The 14,773-nt window shown below is 38.2% G+C and overlaps 1 protein-coding gene across 7 annotated transcripts in view; it reads right to left on the bottom strand.

The window, feature by feature from the left end:
• LOC126095036 (dual oxidase maturation factor 1-like) overlaps positions 1–14,773 on the bottom strand; it is a 112,661-nt gene that overhangs the window by 94,154 nt on the left and 3,734 nt on the right. For 4 of the 7 annotated variants that reach the window (XM_049909705.1, XM_049909706.1, XM_049909701.1 and 1 more), the window contains exons 1-2: positions 14,176–14,429; positions 12,594–12,801 (exon numbers count right to left, since the gene is read on the bottom strand). In XM_049909705.1, coding sequence (XP_049765662.1) covers positions 12,594–12,755 — 162 coding nt within the window. In that variant the 5' untranslated portion in view covers positions 12,756–12,801; positions 14,176–14,429. Of the gene's footprint in view, positions 1–12,593; positions 12,802–14,175; positions 14,434–14,773 lie in introns of those variants that run through there. The other 3 variants (XM_049909703.1, XM_049909707.1, XM_049909704.1) reach the window with 3 other exon arrangements.

Raw genomic sequence — 14,773 nt, 5'->3', positions numbered from 1 at the left:
GGATCGGTTGGTAGGACATGTTCTGAGACATCGAGGGATCACCAATTTAGTATTGGAAGGCAGCGTGGAGGGTAAAAATCGTAGAGGGAGACCAAGAGATGAATACACTAAGCAGATTCAGAAGGATGTAGGCTGCAGCTGCAGTAGGCACTGGGAGATGAAGAAGCTTGCACAGGATAGAGTAGCATGGAGAGCTGCATCAAACCAGTCTCAGGACTGAAGACCACAACAGCAACAACAACAATAATGTGGGAGGGTAAGATTGCATGTTGCACTTGCATGAAATCACTCTTTGTGGACAAAGCAGCAGTGGGACACAATGCTCTTTTCTAATGAGAACTGTATCAGTCTCCACCCTGACAATACTGATACTTGTGTGTGGGGGCAATGAGGATGACATTTAGATTCTGATTGTATCACAGACCACCACCCATATCAAGGTGGTTCCATCATGTTTTGGGTTGGAATTATGTCTGGCTGCAGGACATCCCTTGTGCCAAAACATGGGAGAATGACTGTTGTGAAATATCAAGACAAGACAACATCTTTGCATGCACTGTGGCTTCATTTTGTAAACACATTGCAGCAGGATGTACTCTGATGGATAACAATGAACGCCTGTGTCATCACGATCTTGTGAACACCTTCGTAATGGAGCACAGAACCAGTTGGATGGAATGGCCTCCATATTCTCCAGTTCTCACCTGCATTGAGAATGCATGGACCACATTGAAATGAGCAGTTTGCAATCATCCTGCCCCACTGGATACCTAATAGGGTATCGTAGAGGCCACTGTGGAGGAATCAGACAATATCCCACAGGCTTGTCTGGGAGATTTGGTAAGGAGTATGCCTAACTGTATTCAGAAATGTCTCTAATTATGAGGAGGACCAATTCTTTCATAAACAATGTGTTATGCATAATGACACTGATAGAAACAGTAGTGTTTGAAGTGGAATCTTTTGTAAGGTTTTGTTTGTGTTTATGAAGTGGAAATGTGTTTATCTTCTTTACCTTCTTTTACTTATGACTGTACCTGACAGAACAAAATCAATTTTGTTTCCTATAATGTCCAGTATTGACAATGAAGCAATATGGAACATTTACTTCAGCCACTGTACTTAATGATGAGGGCATAGAACTTGCTTCCAGTCAGAATGAAGCTGTTGGAAAAGCAAATAATGTTGAACAGGAAGGTAATGTAAGAGAGAAAGGTGAATCATTGGTAATTAGTAGTGATGTACATGAGGAGCAGTCTGTTGATACCAAGGTAGATGTAACTGAAACAGGTTGTTTACTAGTGGGAAATGAAATGATCAGCCAGTTTGATAACTTTACTGAGGCAAAGGTGTGTAAAATGCTGCAAATTAGCAACAGTATAAATGAGTTACCAATGGTTCAATGGGAAGCAGACAAGAGTCCCAACAGTGTAGGGATGTATATGAAACAGTGAATAATGTGACATTAATGTAAATGGTTTTGATGGGCACATAGTTGTTGATATGAATGTTGATGTCATTGTGGATGGCTGAGTCAGTAAGTATGGAAATAACAAATGACGTTCTTCAAAAAATAGATAACAGTGTGAATAGATGTCAGATAGAGAAAGAAGCTGAAAATTTGCTGGTAAACAGTAATGTAAGTAATCTGCAACTAATGAACTCATGGTCTTGTAATTATGATAATGAACTAATTTGTGGGGAAAAACGTGGAAAAGCTGTTGACATTCCAGATTTAGGGGTTGAGCAGATGATACTAAAGTAGATTGTATAGCATTAATGAATGACATTTTGGTTAACGTTAATGACAGTGTGAACAAATGTCAGGATGAAGGAGAGCGTGAATCATTAATTATGGAAATGGGTTGCATACAGATGAATGTGATGTGAGTGGGGATGAAATGCCATTTGTCTAGAAAAGGAATGACAGTGTTAAGGAGAAACACAAAAATAGCTTGATTTCTACAGAAAGTAAAAACCTATTTGAACCACCAGTAACTCAGATGTGGAGGATTTTACCAAAAGGAATATCAATATTTGACAGTAATCAAGTAGAAATTCATATTGATAATGTTGACAACAAATATGAAGTTAAGGTGAAAGTTTGTGAACTACCAATTCCTAAATAGTTTTCTTGGTATCTTTAATGAAACATTTCCACCCAGACTCTGCAACAAATAAAGTGACAAATAAGTTAAAGTGGAGCATCCAAGGCATAAAAATTTCCATTGCGAGGAAAAGGCACGGAGAATCAAAATGTAATAAAGATACTGATTTCATTGAATATGTGAGACTCAATAAAATTATATTTAAAAGAGCTGTCAATGCAGCAAAAAACTGGTAAATAACAGGGGCTGTATGGTCAGTCATCAAATCTGAGTTAAGTGTTAATACCTGTAACCAAGAAATTTCATAAAATTAACATTGAAGGAAACTTGAATATCAGAGTGCTTCATTGGATTCTTTATAAATGTAGAAAAACCTGGTATAAATTAACTTATTATTACAACAAAATAAATCCCTTTGGCCTTAATGAACTCTTAACACCTTAAATTTAAAAAAAAAAAAAAAAAAATCCTGTGAAGGATGTAGAAAATTGAATCCTAGGGTTAAAAAACAAAAACTCTGCAGTCTGTGATGGAATACACACTAAAGTTATTAAAGCAGTACACAAAAAAACTGCAAACCCACTAGCTCAAATAATAAACTGATGATGAAGAGAGCTGCTTCACAGAGGTACTGAAATAGGCCAAAGTCAAACCAGTTTTCAAAAAGGCGTCAGAAGAGATGATGGGAAATTATTGTCTTATCTCAGTTCCTTCAGTCATATTTAAAATATATGAAAAATTTTCTGTTGGCCAAATCGAAAACTTAATTGCAAACTATTACATTATTTTGAACAATCAATTTGGTTTTCAACAAGGAAAAAGCACCTTAGATGCTGAGAAAGTAAGTACATCATTAGACAAGAGGAATAAGGTGGCAGGAACTGTCTGTGACATGACAAAGGTGTTTGATTCTCTGAAACCATGAACAATATACTGTGAATAATGCAGAAAACTTTTCAAATGAAAAGTGAAATTCTTGACAAAGTTATCATTGGTGTTAATCAGGGGGTAGTATGAAGAACTGTTAATGTAAATACTGACACATAAGAGGGAGATAGCAATGGAATGATTTCTGATGTAGTACCAGAAAATATTATTGATTTACAAGATGTGTGGGTCAGAGCCACAGACAGAAGGTGTCACTTCAACACAATGTTAACGTAGAGAACAAAATCAGTAATAGGGTTTACCTCTCAGATGAAAGATCAATAAAATATGGTGTTCCTCAGAGCTCTGTTCTATGGCTGTTACTTTTCCTCATTATTGTAGATCACATGAGCCCACAAAAAACAATCCTGTTTGCTGATGATACAAGCATAGTGTTGACTGGATCTAGTCCTGAATACCTACAGTCAGCATCTGATAACTCTATGAAAAGGCTTTCTGAGTAGTTTTGCTATTGCAAGAACCAACATAATTTATGGAATATAGTACTTTATAGAGCAACATGTAAGATGCAGTGAAGCACAGGTTGTGTGTAGCACTGAACACATTGACTGGACAACAGTAATACATGTTACAGAATAGGGCAATCACTCACTTGTGATTGTTTAAATAATACCGTTTCTTCGGTGACTCACTGGAGTGTGACAGGGGGCCGAACCAGGTGGCCTCTATAAGTGGGCCTGTGAACTGTGTGGATGTGCAATCTATGAAATCGCGCTTCATGAGTGAAGGTACATCAGTTCTCCTTTCTAACGGGTGGGAAAACCATGTACATATATAAAAACACAAGGCAGGGAAAACTACATGGTACATAAAAATGCTTGATACAGAAAAAATACATGATACTGAAAAAATGCCTGGTACCAAAAAAGCACTGGTACCAAAAAAAGCACTGCTACTGTGGAAGAAAAAGCACTGATCTCACAAGGCATTGAGATTATGAGTCACAGAAAACACAAATGACAGCACTGATGTCCATTTTACCACTGCCTTGTCTGGCACAGAAGCCAAAGGGTTAAAAAGGGCAACCAACAGTTTGTGATCCATGATTAAATGGAACTTAGAACCAAACAGAAAGATGTGAAATTTCTCGAGAGGGAAACACAATCGCTAAAGCCTCCTTTTCAACCTGAGAATACCGCTGCTGAGCAGTAGCTAAAGTCTTCGAAGAGTAAGCAACGGGTTGTTCAGACTTGTCTGCATATTTCTGTGCCAACACCACGCCAAGACCATGCTGAGAGGCATCTGTAGTGTCCATGTGTAGCTGACACAGAATGCTGACCTGGCTGAAAAGTGGCCAGACATGGGGCAGATTGAAGCTTAGATTTAAGCAAAGCCAACACTCAGTCACAAGCTGGAGACCAGAAAAAGGGTACATTTTTATGCAAAAGTGTGTACAGAGGTGAGCAACAGAGGATGCGTCAGATGGAAACTTATGGTTGTACACAACTTTATCAAAAAACACCTGCAATTCCTTAACTGAGGTCAGCTGCAGCAAAGGCCCAATTGCATCAACATGGTGACATAAAGGCTTGATCCCTGTGTGTGAAACCTCAAAACCTAGGTATTCAACTGATGGTTGAAAAAATTGATATTCAGCAAGGTTGCACTTGAAACCCACAGACTGCAAAATGGAAAACAGCAATCAGAGATTTCTTATGTGGTCTCTAGAGAAAGAACCTAAAACAATGATATCATCTAGGTAATTGATGCAGCTAGGCACAGTGCATGTCAGCTGTTATAAGAAATGTTGAAAAGTTGTGGGCACCCAAGCAACGCCAAAAGGCACGCATTGATATTGGTATAGGCCGAAAGGTGTGTTGATAACGAGAAGGCACCTAGTGGCCTCATTCAAGGGGAGCGGGAGGTATTCTTCTGACAAATCAATCTCGGAAAAGTGCTGGCAGCCTTATAATTTTGTGAGCAATTCATCTCGGCGGGACAATGGAATGTGCCTTAATCATGACACTGAAGTCACCACAGAGGTGAATCTTACCCATTGGCTTCTTAACAATGACCAGTGGCATAGCCCATTTATTGGAAGAAATAGGCTGAATGACATTGAGTGACATCAAACAGTCTAATTGAGCCTTGACAGAGTTGTGTAATGTGATGGGCACCTGCCGCACCCAAAAAAATGATGGCAGACAGACTCTTTCGTGGTAATGTGGGCCTGAAAACTGGTAGCCCAAGGGAAAACAGAGACAAAAACTCTGTCCAGAGGGACTCCAGTTGCTGATACAGAACTTGATCTGGCACTAAATTTACCTCGTCGGCAATGGAGAAACTGATAGCGTTAAATGCGCCTCATCTGAACAGGTCTGTGTCATGGGAATGATCCACAATAAGGAAGGTGAGAGGGTGAACAACAGATTTGTAGGGTACAGGAGCAGAGAACTGACCTAGGGTCAAAATCTGCTGTTTATTGTAGCTATCCAACTTCTGTGAAACCTGTGTGAGGGGAAGGGAGCTCAGGTACATGTACGTTTGTGTGTTTACTGCAGTTCCTCTGCCCACTTGCATTTTTAGTGGTTTCTGAAACACACACAAATCAATAAATAATTTGTTTGGGGATAGAGTCATTGTAGAGATAAAGTTATGTCCATCGGTACTACTGTGTCTGTCACGTTTGTAGAGGAGCTACACACCAATACAAAATGGCCTTTATTTTGCCACGTGTTGAAAACAGCCCAACACTTAGGGTACACAGCACGCTTGTATTGGACAAAGCAGTACGAGCAAGATGGAAGGTGGTACATGGCTGCTGTCATGATGCAACCTGTTGCTGCTGTGGCTGTAACCGACACTGCCCCATGCGACACTGAGTCAAAGGTTATACTGCTGCAGTGGCTTCCCTGTCATCCTGAACACTTGCAGCATGCCTGACTGTGGTTGGCTGAGCATTTTCCGATACCTCTCTCCATGAAGCAAACTGATTGCATGTGGCCCATGACACTTCAAAGGCTGTGCTATATTGAGCACATCTGTAAGCATGGGATTCTCACACTGAAGTGTTTTTTTTTGTGTGTGTGTGTGTGTGTGTGTGTGTGTGTGTGTGTGTGTGTGTTGTGTGTACTTCCTTATCTGTGGCTAGATGAATAGTGCCATGTGATCAGCATAGGGTTTATGATGGGTACTAGTTACAACTTTAAGACGACGGCTCAAACCATGTAACTCTGCAGCCCAGTCTTTGTAAGATTGGTTTGGACATTTTTAACAATTGTAAAATTCTAAATGTGTTGCAGTGACATGTGTTTTATTGCAGTAATAGGTTGAGAGAAGCTTGCACATTTCATCAAAAGATAAGCTAGCAGGTTCTTGCACAGGCACAAATTAACACAACTGATAAATGCACGGTGAAAGCCAGGAAAGAAAGAAATCCCTACACTGGTTGAGATCACCCATGTCAAAAATCTAGAAATGTTGGTATAACTGTGTCTCATAGTAGTTGCAATCTTCAACCGATTTATTATATGCTGGAAAGGACACTGACTGGTGAGTAATCTGCTGTGATCACATGGATGCCACTTGATTGAGTGCAGTGGCAAGGGCCTGTTGTTCTGCGAAAGCTTGCTGGTGGGCAGTGATACATTGGGGTAGTTCTCCCATTGAGATGTTTTTCAGGTGACTTAGCACTGCACCAACATGCAGAGGAAACCTAGTCCTCACCAATCATCAAGTTTGATATAGCAAGAACAAACACAATTTATGGAACATAGTACTTTATACAGAAACACACAAGCTATGATGAAGTACAGGTTGTGCGTAGCACTGAACACATTGACTGGACAACAGTAATACAGGTTACAGAATAGTTTGTGTGCTTGTGTGTGATTGACAGTTCGCCAAAGAGTGCCAGGGGGCCGACCCAGGTGGTCTCTATAACTGGCCTGTGAACTTTATGGACACGCGATCCCTGAAATCACATCCATCATGAGTAAAGGTACATCAGGTTTAACAAAACTTCATAATTGTTAATAACAGAAAAATGGTATGTCTTAACTTCCATTTAATTCCTTATACCTAAAAACAATCCAACTACATTTAAATAATAATATAATTCAATATGTAAATACAACAACATTTTTGGGTCTATGGGTTCAACAGAATTTAAAATAGGATACACGGATAAAAAACTTATCAAAGAAACTCATACATCCACAGTAATGCAAGCATGCCATGCATAGCTCCACTCCTTACTCCACTATGGGATTATCTTCTGAGGAAATTCAGCTCACTGCACAAACAACAAACAAGAGCACTGAGGATAGTGTGTGGTCTCAAAAAGATGGAGTCCTGTAAATGCCATTTTATAAAACTTCATGTTCTAAATATCCCACGCCTGTTCATCCAAGAATCAATCCTATTCAACAGGGAATACCTCATAAGAACAAGAAAATTAATCCAAAACAAGGATATACACACATATTATAACAGAGAACAATCAAATATGCTCCAAATCTTTTCAAGGGCATAATCATAGTACACTATAAGATTTCAGGTCAAATAAAACTTGCTCCAAATCCAGTATTAAAAAACAAACTAAAAGCATTTCTAACAAAGCACTGCTTCTATTCAGTGCAAGAATTCCTGGACATAAGAAATTAATTAAAAATTAATAGCAAAATGTAAGCTGAGTTGTGAAACATGAAACTCCTGCTTCCTTTGGAAAATACTGTGATTGAGAGTAGAACATTTGTAAGCAAAACAGTAACCTATAATTCTACAGTAAACAAGGATGTTTCAGTTACACTTTTCAAAACTTTTTTAATACTTTTTACGTATATACACCTTTTAAATGGACACGGCAGCACCAAGGAACTTCTATGTTATTCTGTGGTGTTTTGTAACTGTGACTATTCATAGTGACGAAAGAACAACTGAGTGAAAAAAATTTTTTTGGTTACTTTTAACTTGAACTTGCTAGAGGCAAGACGTGTATGATTCCTGTACAATAGAGTCGTGGTTATCAAGCCAACTCTGTTGTAAATGTAACTTAATTGTTTCTAATGAGAGACAACACGGGTGACTTACAAGAAGTCAATTGCTTATGTGAGAAGTGTTCTTTGTGGAAGTTCAAATATACCAATAGTTGTTGAAAAGTATTCTTCGAGTACCTCATTTCACAAAGAGAGAGAGAGTCTTAAAGGTTCCTGTGACTAGCATCATTCTTCAGAAATGTTTGTAGAGATTCCAGAGAAGAAGATCGGCTGCGCATTCCCGAGTAAGTCAACTCGTGTAAGAAAAGTGGGGAGTTTTGCATATACACTTCAGACACTCTTCGTCATAAAAAATGTTAGATGCTCATGTATATTAGTTTTTATTTACCTCTTTTAAATTCTCTCACACACATTTACATGTTTCTAGAAGAAAAAATGCAGGGGAGTGGCAAGATCAAAGACTTTTGAAAGAGGGGCCTGCAGGAATCTGTTTGTTGTGCACAGTGCATTGCTCTTACTGTTTTTTTTTGGGTTAAGAAGACAGAACTAGCAGTTATGATATTCAAGAATATAATCCCATACTGTAGAATGCTGTAGAACTGGGCAAAGTGCAATTCAAACAATGTGGAAGTTTGCTTTATGAGCAAGTAAATATAGACTGCTGCCATTTAACATCATGTTGAAGCCATATGACAAAAAAAATTGTTTCCAGAGAGGTGTAATTCTGCCAGAGTTTGTCACAGAGCTCCCCCTTTAAACAGAAGTTCAGAAATGTTGTTTTGGGTGTATTTATTATTAGTTAATTTTCATAAAACCAGTCATTTAGCCGGTCTCTAGCTTTATTTATGTTTGCTTGTAGTCGTCTTTGAGTATTGCCTATAAGAAGGATGCTGGTGTCATCTGCAGACAAGAATATTTGTGATTCAATGCTGTGATCTAGGCGTTAATGTGCAGAAGGAAAAAGATAGGCCCATGAATGCATCCTTGAGAGACTCCACTTTTTATTTTTCCTGCATCTGAAAAATATGATCTAATGCTATCATGTCTTATTACATATTCCTTTATGATGAAGTCTGGAATACCATCAATCCCTGAAGGCAATTTTTTGGAAGTTGTTGCAATATGAACAATATTGTTGATGAATATTTCATAGAGACAGATTGTGTGGAGGCAAGAAGTTACTTTGTTCTGCTGAATGTTTGGGCTATCTTTCTTACTATCAATTATTAGAGTTATTATATTGTCTGCATAGAACATTTCAAATCACAGCCTTTACTGTGAATATTCCCTATGGAGCAAGTAAACAAATTGATAACTACACTGTTGGAAAAAGTTAGTACAGTCGTTTAGAGGCTTCCAATTCACTCAAGATTTATTGCTGCAATAGTGTATATGGAATACACAAAATGATTACATTTTCAGACCAATAGCACAAGTGATTCTGAGGTACCGGGTATCAACCCATACTGAAACACCCATATTAGTATGTAGTGTAGCCTCGATGAGTGGCAATGCAGGTGCGATTCTGGCATCCAGTTGATTGTACAAATGGTAAATACTGTACTGCGATACATTATTCCATGCCTGGTCAGCCTGTTTGTGTAGATCTCTAAGAGTTGTTGACTGATGAGTCACACCTCATCCCATCATATCCCATATGTGCCCGATTGGAGACAAGTCCAGAGATCATGCTGGCCAGGAAAGCTGCTGCACATCTTGCCAGCACATTGAGTTTCACAAGCAGTGTGTGGGCGAGCGTTATTCTGTTGGAACAACACATCACCCTCCTGTTGCAAGAATGGCAAAAGGGCGGATCTAACAACATTCTTCATGTATCGATCGCTGGTTAGCAGCCCCTCCAGAGACACCAAAGGTGAATGTGAGTTTAAATTGCCACACCCTAGACCATAAAGCCAGGTATGGGCCAGTGTGTCTTGGATGAATGTACTCTACTAGACAGTGGTCACCAGGTCTGCGTCGTACACTAAAATGACCATCACTTACATGCACACAGAACCTGCTTTCATTGCTGAAGATCACAATGTGCATTCTATCATCCAAGTGATCCTCTGACGGATCAGATGAACTGTGCATGCCAGTGCCGTGGCATGAGTGAAATACAAGCTAAAGGTGCATGTGCTCATAGTCCCACTGCTAATACCTGGTTTGCAACAGTTCACGTTGACACATCTGAACTCACAAGCCATCTTACCTGTGCTGTGGTAGCTGTACAATTTTACAGTTTCCCTAACAGTATGATGATCCTGTCAGGCTTCTGTGCTGCAAGGCCATCCAGAACCTCATGTACGGGTGTGAGAATATTCATGTGATCATTGATACCAGTATCATTGCACAACTGATGCAGGATGTCCAACTTGTGTGGCAATTCTCTGAAAGGACCATCCTGCCACTCAGAAGGCCACAATTTGACCCTTTTCAAACTCACTCAGTTGGTTGTAGGAAACACGAGTGCATCTCCGTGGCATGGTGGCCTGCTTGCTTCACACATTTGCATCACACTGAGACTTCAGGCTGTGAGCATTCCTTATTAAAGGGTAGACAGAGATAGCGCTCTGATAGCTATGACATAATCTATTGGTGGATGACATTGAAATCATTATCAGTACATCTACTATATCCCAGTTGGTAAAGGCTATCATCGGATCAAAACTGATGTCTTTTCAGGTGTGCTAATTTTTTTTTCCAGCAGAGTATATTTGTGGCAAACAGAAAAAATTATCTCAATTCATATTACTAAAATAATTTTATTTTGTTATCACTGTCCCTATTGGTGTTGTATTTATAGGCATAAGCACATTCACAGATTCCATCTTGATCAGTGATTCTAATGTTGTTTTAAATATGCAGTTGTTACATACTAGGCATATTTCTTCAAGCACCTACTAGTTCAGATTTAACAACATGTCTGTTACCCTCTGTAACAAGCATCAACTGTTGCTGTCATTTCCACCTTCCTACCCTGTATCAGCTGTCTTTCCGTATGATAAACTTTCCCTTCCTTGTTTTCCACAGCAGAATGTATGCCAACACACATCTCAGCAGCAGAATTGCCACAAATGTATACAAATATCTCTGTGTCAAAGAAAATGCTATGCAGTTTTTGATAATTGACACACATTTTCAGCCACTATTTTGTTAAAGTACATGTGGCCAGTAATACATGGCACGGAGTTACATATCACTCTGGAAGTGTGATGTGTATCCCTACGTATTTCTTACCGATGAATAATACTCATGAATAAAACAATGATAAAATTAATTATTAAGTAGGAGGGCTCAGCTACTGCATGATGTTAATGCTTTGTTTGGAAAAATATAGAAGGTCCATGAATTGCTGGGCTATATTGGAGAAGCATGTCATCCCCAGAATAAATACAAGGATTCATGACAATGATTGTATTGATTCTGAAACAAAGAAATTATGAATGGATCTGTGATTCTGAATACTTCATGCTATGTAGAAGGAACCTGCACATAGTATTTCCATGTTAAATATTGTGATTGAGGTCTTTTGTTATCTGACGGACACCATAAATGTTTTTGGACAATAATGGAGGATATATATACAAAGCGTCAGAGCAGTTATTGAAGTAAAGTAAAAGTTGTTATATTTCCTTTGTTTCCAGCATAAATTATGCAATCATGATAAAAACCTCTTAGATTGCTGCATCCAAGGCAGCAATCAACTAAAAAGAAGAAGAAAAATATTAAAACTTCACTGATTAAAGTAAGCCAAACCCAAACCCTGAAACCAACCAGAACACTACATTCAACAGGACATATTACAGCAGAGACCGAGTTGTTCATGAAGACATTTCCATGTTTGATAGCTAGGATGTTGAAACCCTGAATGTATATGTCCTGGGGATTTATTTACTCAGATAAATGGGGACCCACATCATCCACAAATCATGTTATGTGCAAACCTATGTTTATCGATAATGAGCTGCTGGATAGGTTTATAACAAAACATTTTCTTCCTTTGCCATTCAGCTTCCTGCATCAAGCTATAATGATAGGTATTCACTCTCCAACTCTTTGGTTGCCCTCTGGATTATGCAGTGTTGTCTCATTGTCTCCTGTCCAATGTGTCATAACATTTTTTCTGAGTGAAACTTACATGTGGTATTGCATATTCCTGCCAGTTTCCACTGATATAAGAGCATGATAACTGTCATGAAACAGGGTCAGAATTTTCATCATTTTGAGATCATGCACTATATTTTGGATTACTATATAGGAATAAGAATCATAAACACCACATTTCCTTTGGTACTTAGTTATGGACAAGCATATTAATAAATGAACATAATGAAGCACAATGTTCTATTTATTCAAGTCTCACTGATCATTTGCCATCTTGTGCTAGATGTCAGCTTCCATTAGCACTCATTCCAACACGCAGTAAAATCAGTGCTGAAATGCTCCAAAATATTTAGACATACCAGAGCTTAAGTTTCACCTTGACACCTCCAGTTACATTGCAGGTGACAAGTGCAAAACACAGATCATGAAAATGAATATTATGATTTCTCGTGTGTGTAGGAAAAGTCGCCGCTCTGTATTTGTTTATACTTACTTCCTTCCCTTTATATCCTGGTATCACTAAATAAAATGAAATGGCAAGGATGACAAAAGACAAAATCAGTCCTGCTTCTAACACATCAGCAGTAACAGCTGTTTTACTCTCCTCATACTGCGTGGGGAAACCATGAATGCGGTGGAAATTAAACCAGCTCATCTTCAGGCTTTCTTAGTTAAAGTACAGAACAACTTCAACTGTTTATCTGCAAAAATTAAAATAAAACAAAAAATAAAAGTAAGAATTATTAAAAGTTGTTGCGAGACTGCAGTAAATAAGTGCAACAGTGAATGAACAAAACAGAACATAATGAAGGCTTGAAATCTTAATGGCCCTTCCCCTAAAATGAAGGACAGTTACAATGAATTTATGTACACAGTTTTACAATATTTTAAACAGAAATAATGAACAAAAGGGATGCACAAGAAACTGGACTAAGGTTCAGAAATAAATTTAAAAATATGGTCTTTAATTTTTGGGTACCTACCTACTCACAGGAAAAAGTAAACTACTGAAAGGGTCCAAGATGTAGGAAAGAGTTGGAAGCAAAATGTACGTACATTAAATACAAACTCAAATCATAATCCATAAAATATTTTGCAACCCAACCACGTTTTCAAGGAAGAATAGTCTCATAAAACCAGGAAGTTCAATTACAGTAGATGACAAGTGATGAAGTTTCCCCACTCTCCTTTTTCACTCAACCATCAAATCACCCAGCACCATATTATATCAGTAAGAATCCTTCTCTCTTGTAGAGTAACATAATGACCTTCTCCTTTAAACCCTCTCAAAATTAAACTTTTTCATATCACAAACTAACTAATCAAAATACAAGAGATTCTGAGCACTATAATGAATTTGTCACAGAAAGATAAAAAACACTCTCTCTTCAAAGATGTATCCACCCTCTCTTAAGAACCTATTGCAGATGTTTCTTGGAAATTCCTGTTTTCTTCTTCAGCATTTTATTCACAACTCAGTCACTAATACATCTGTGGGAATAATGATGGCTTGTCTCTCAATCTGACTGTTCCGTGTGATGTGGGAGAGGCTTCCTCAAATCTTGAGCTCATGAATCTTTGCTCTTGACTGATTGGATTGTATATTCAGCAGCTTCAGATCCAAGTGCATTTCAGTTTCTTTTCACAAATATAAATTTATCTGGTTGTACTTCACATTTTATATTCAAAATTGGTTTTGTTAATATTTTCTTTATACATACAAAACATATAAATAAATAGCAGTATTTACATTTCGACAGCTGCCATTATTTGTTTCCAATACTCTCCCCTAAAATGATATCCTCATGCATTCACCCACTTGAACATTACCTTACGTAGCAGGTCATAGAATGTAGGGGAACCTTCAGGAAAATGGAATTTATCAACAAATATACTAACAGAGAGAAAAAGCTTTTGTAATCAGCTTTGGTGTACGTGTACTACACTATTTAACAGTTGTTTTAGTGATGATCTCATGTGTTACTAAGATAAGTTTTTGCTTTGAGGAATAGCCTATACTCCAAAAAGAGTACTAATATCATTCAGCATGTGCTTACTTATTGTTGTATGCTCACTGTTCACAATATACTGTTCTATATCACTGACAGAAAAACACTGGCATCTTGTATCAAGACACAGCATCAGTAATTTCCAATAAATGATTTATGGAGCTTACATTTGTCGCATACAAATCTGAAAAATCTCTGGCTACAAATCAGTCTACTTGGTTATGGACTACTTTAGTGGAACACTGCACATTGAGGCAATGTAAAGAGTTCACACACAGAATACCACCAATCCTTAGCAGACTTCCTCCTTCACTATCTGCAGTTCCAGACAGAAGCTCGATCAGACACCAACATCCGGTGAGAAGTGATAACGAGTTTGATAAAACTTGGGAATAATATGAAAGGAACTCTACATAAGTTGAAGCCAGAAATTAGTTTCGCAAGCTAGGTCCGAAACAGCACCAAGTATTATACGCAGGAAATGCATGAGCAACTATATACAGCTCCAGTGAAATGAAACACTAATATAGTTATTGATTAAAAATGGATTTATTGACAGAAGTAAATTGTTTCCAAAATATGGGAGATTATACATCTAACCCAATCTTCTTGAGAAGTACATATAGCATAGGTTCTCCTCTCCTCTGCTCGATAGCTACACATT

The sequence above is a fragment of the Schistocerca cancellata genome, chromosome 8, assembly GCF_023864275.1.
Source record: "Schistocerca cancellata isolate TAMUIC-IGC-003103 chromosome 8, iqSchCanc2.1, whole genome shotgun sequence".
Taxonomy (NCBI): Eukaryota; Metazoa; Arthropoda; class Insecta; order Orthoptera; family Acrididae; genus Schistocerca; species Schistocerca cancellata.
This window is presented reverse-complemented; position numbering and strand designations above follow the sequence as displayed.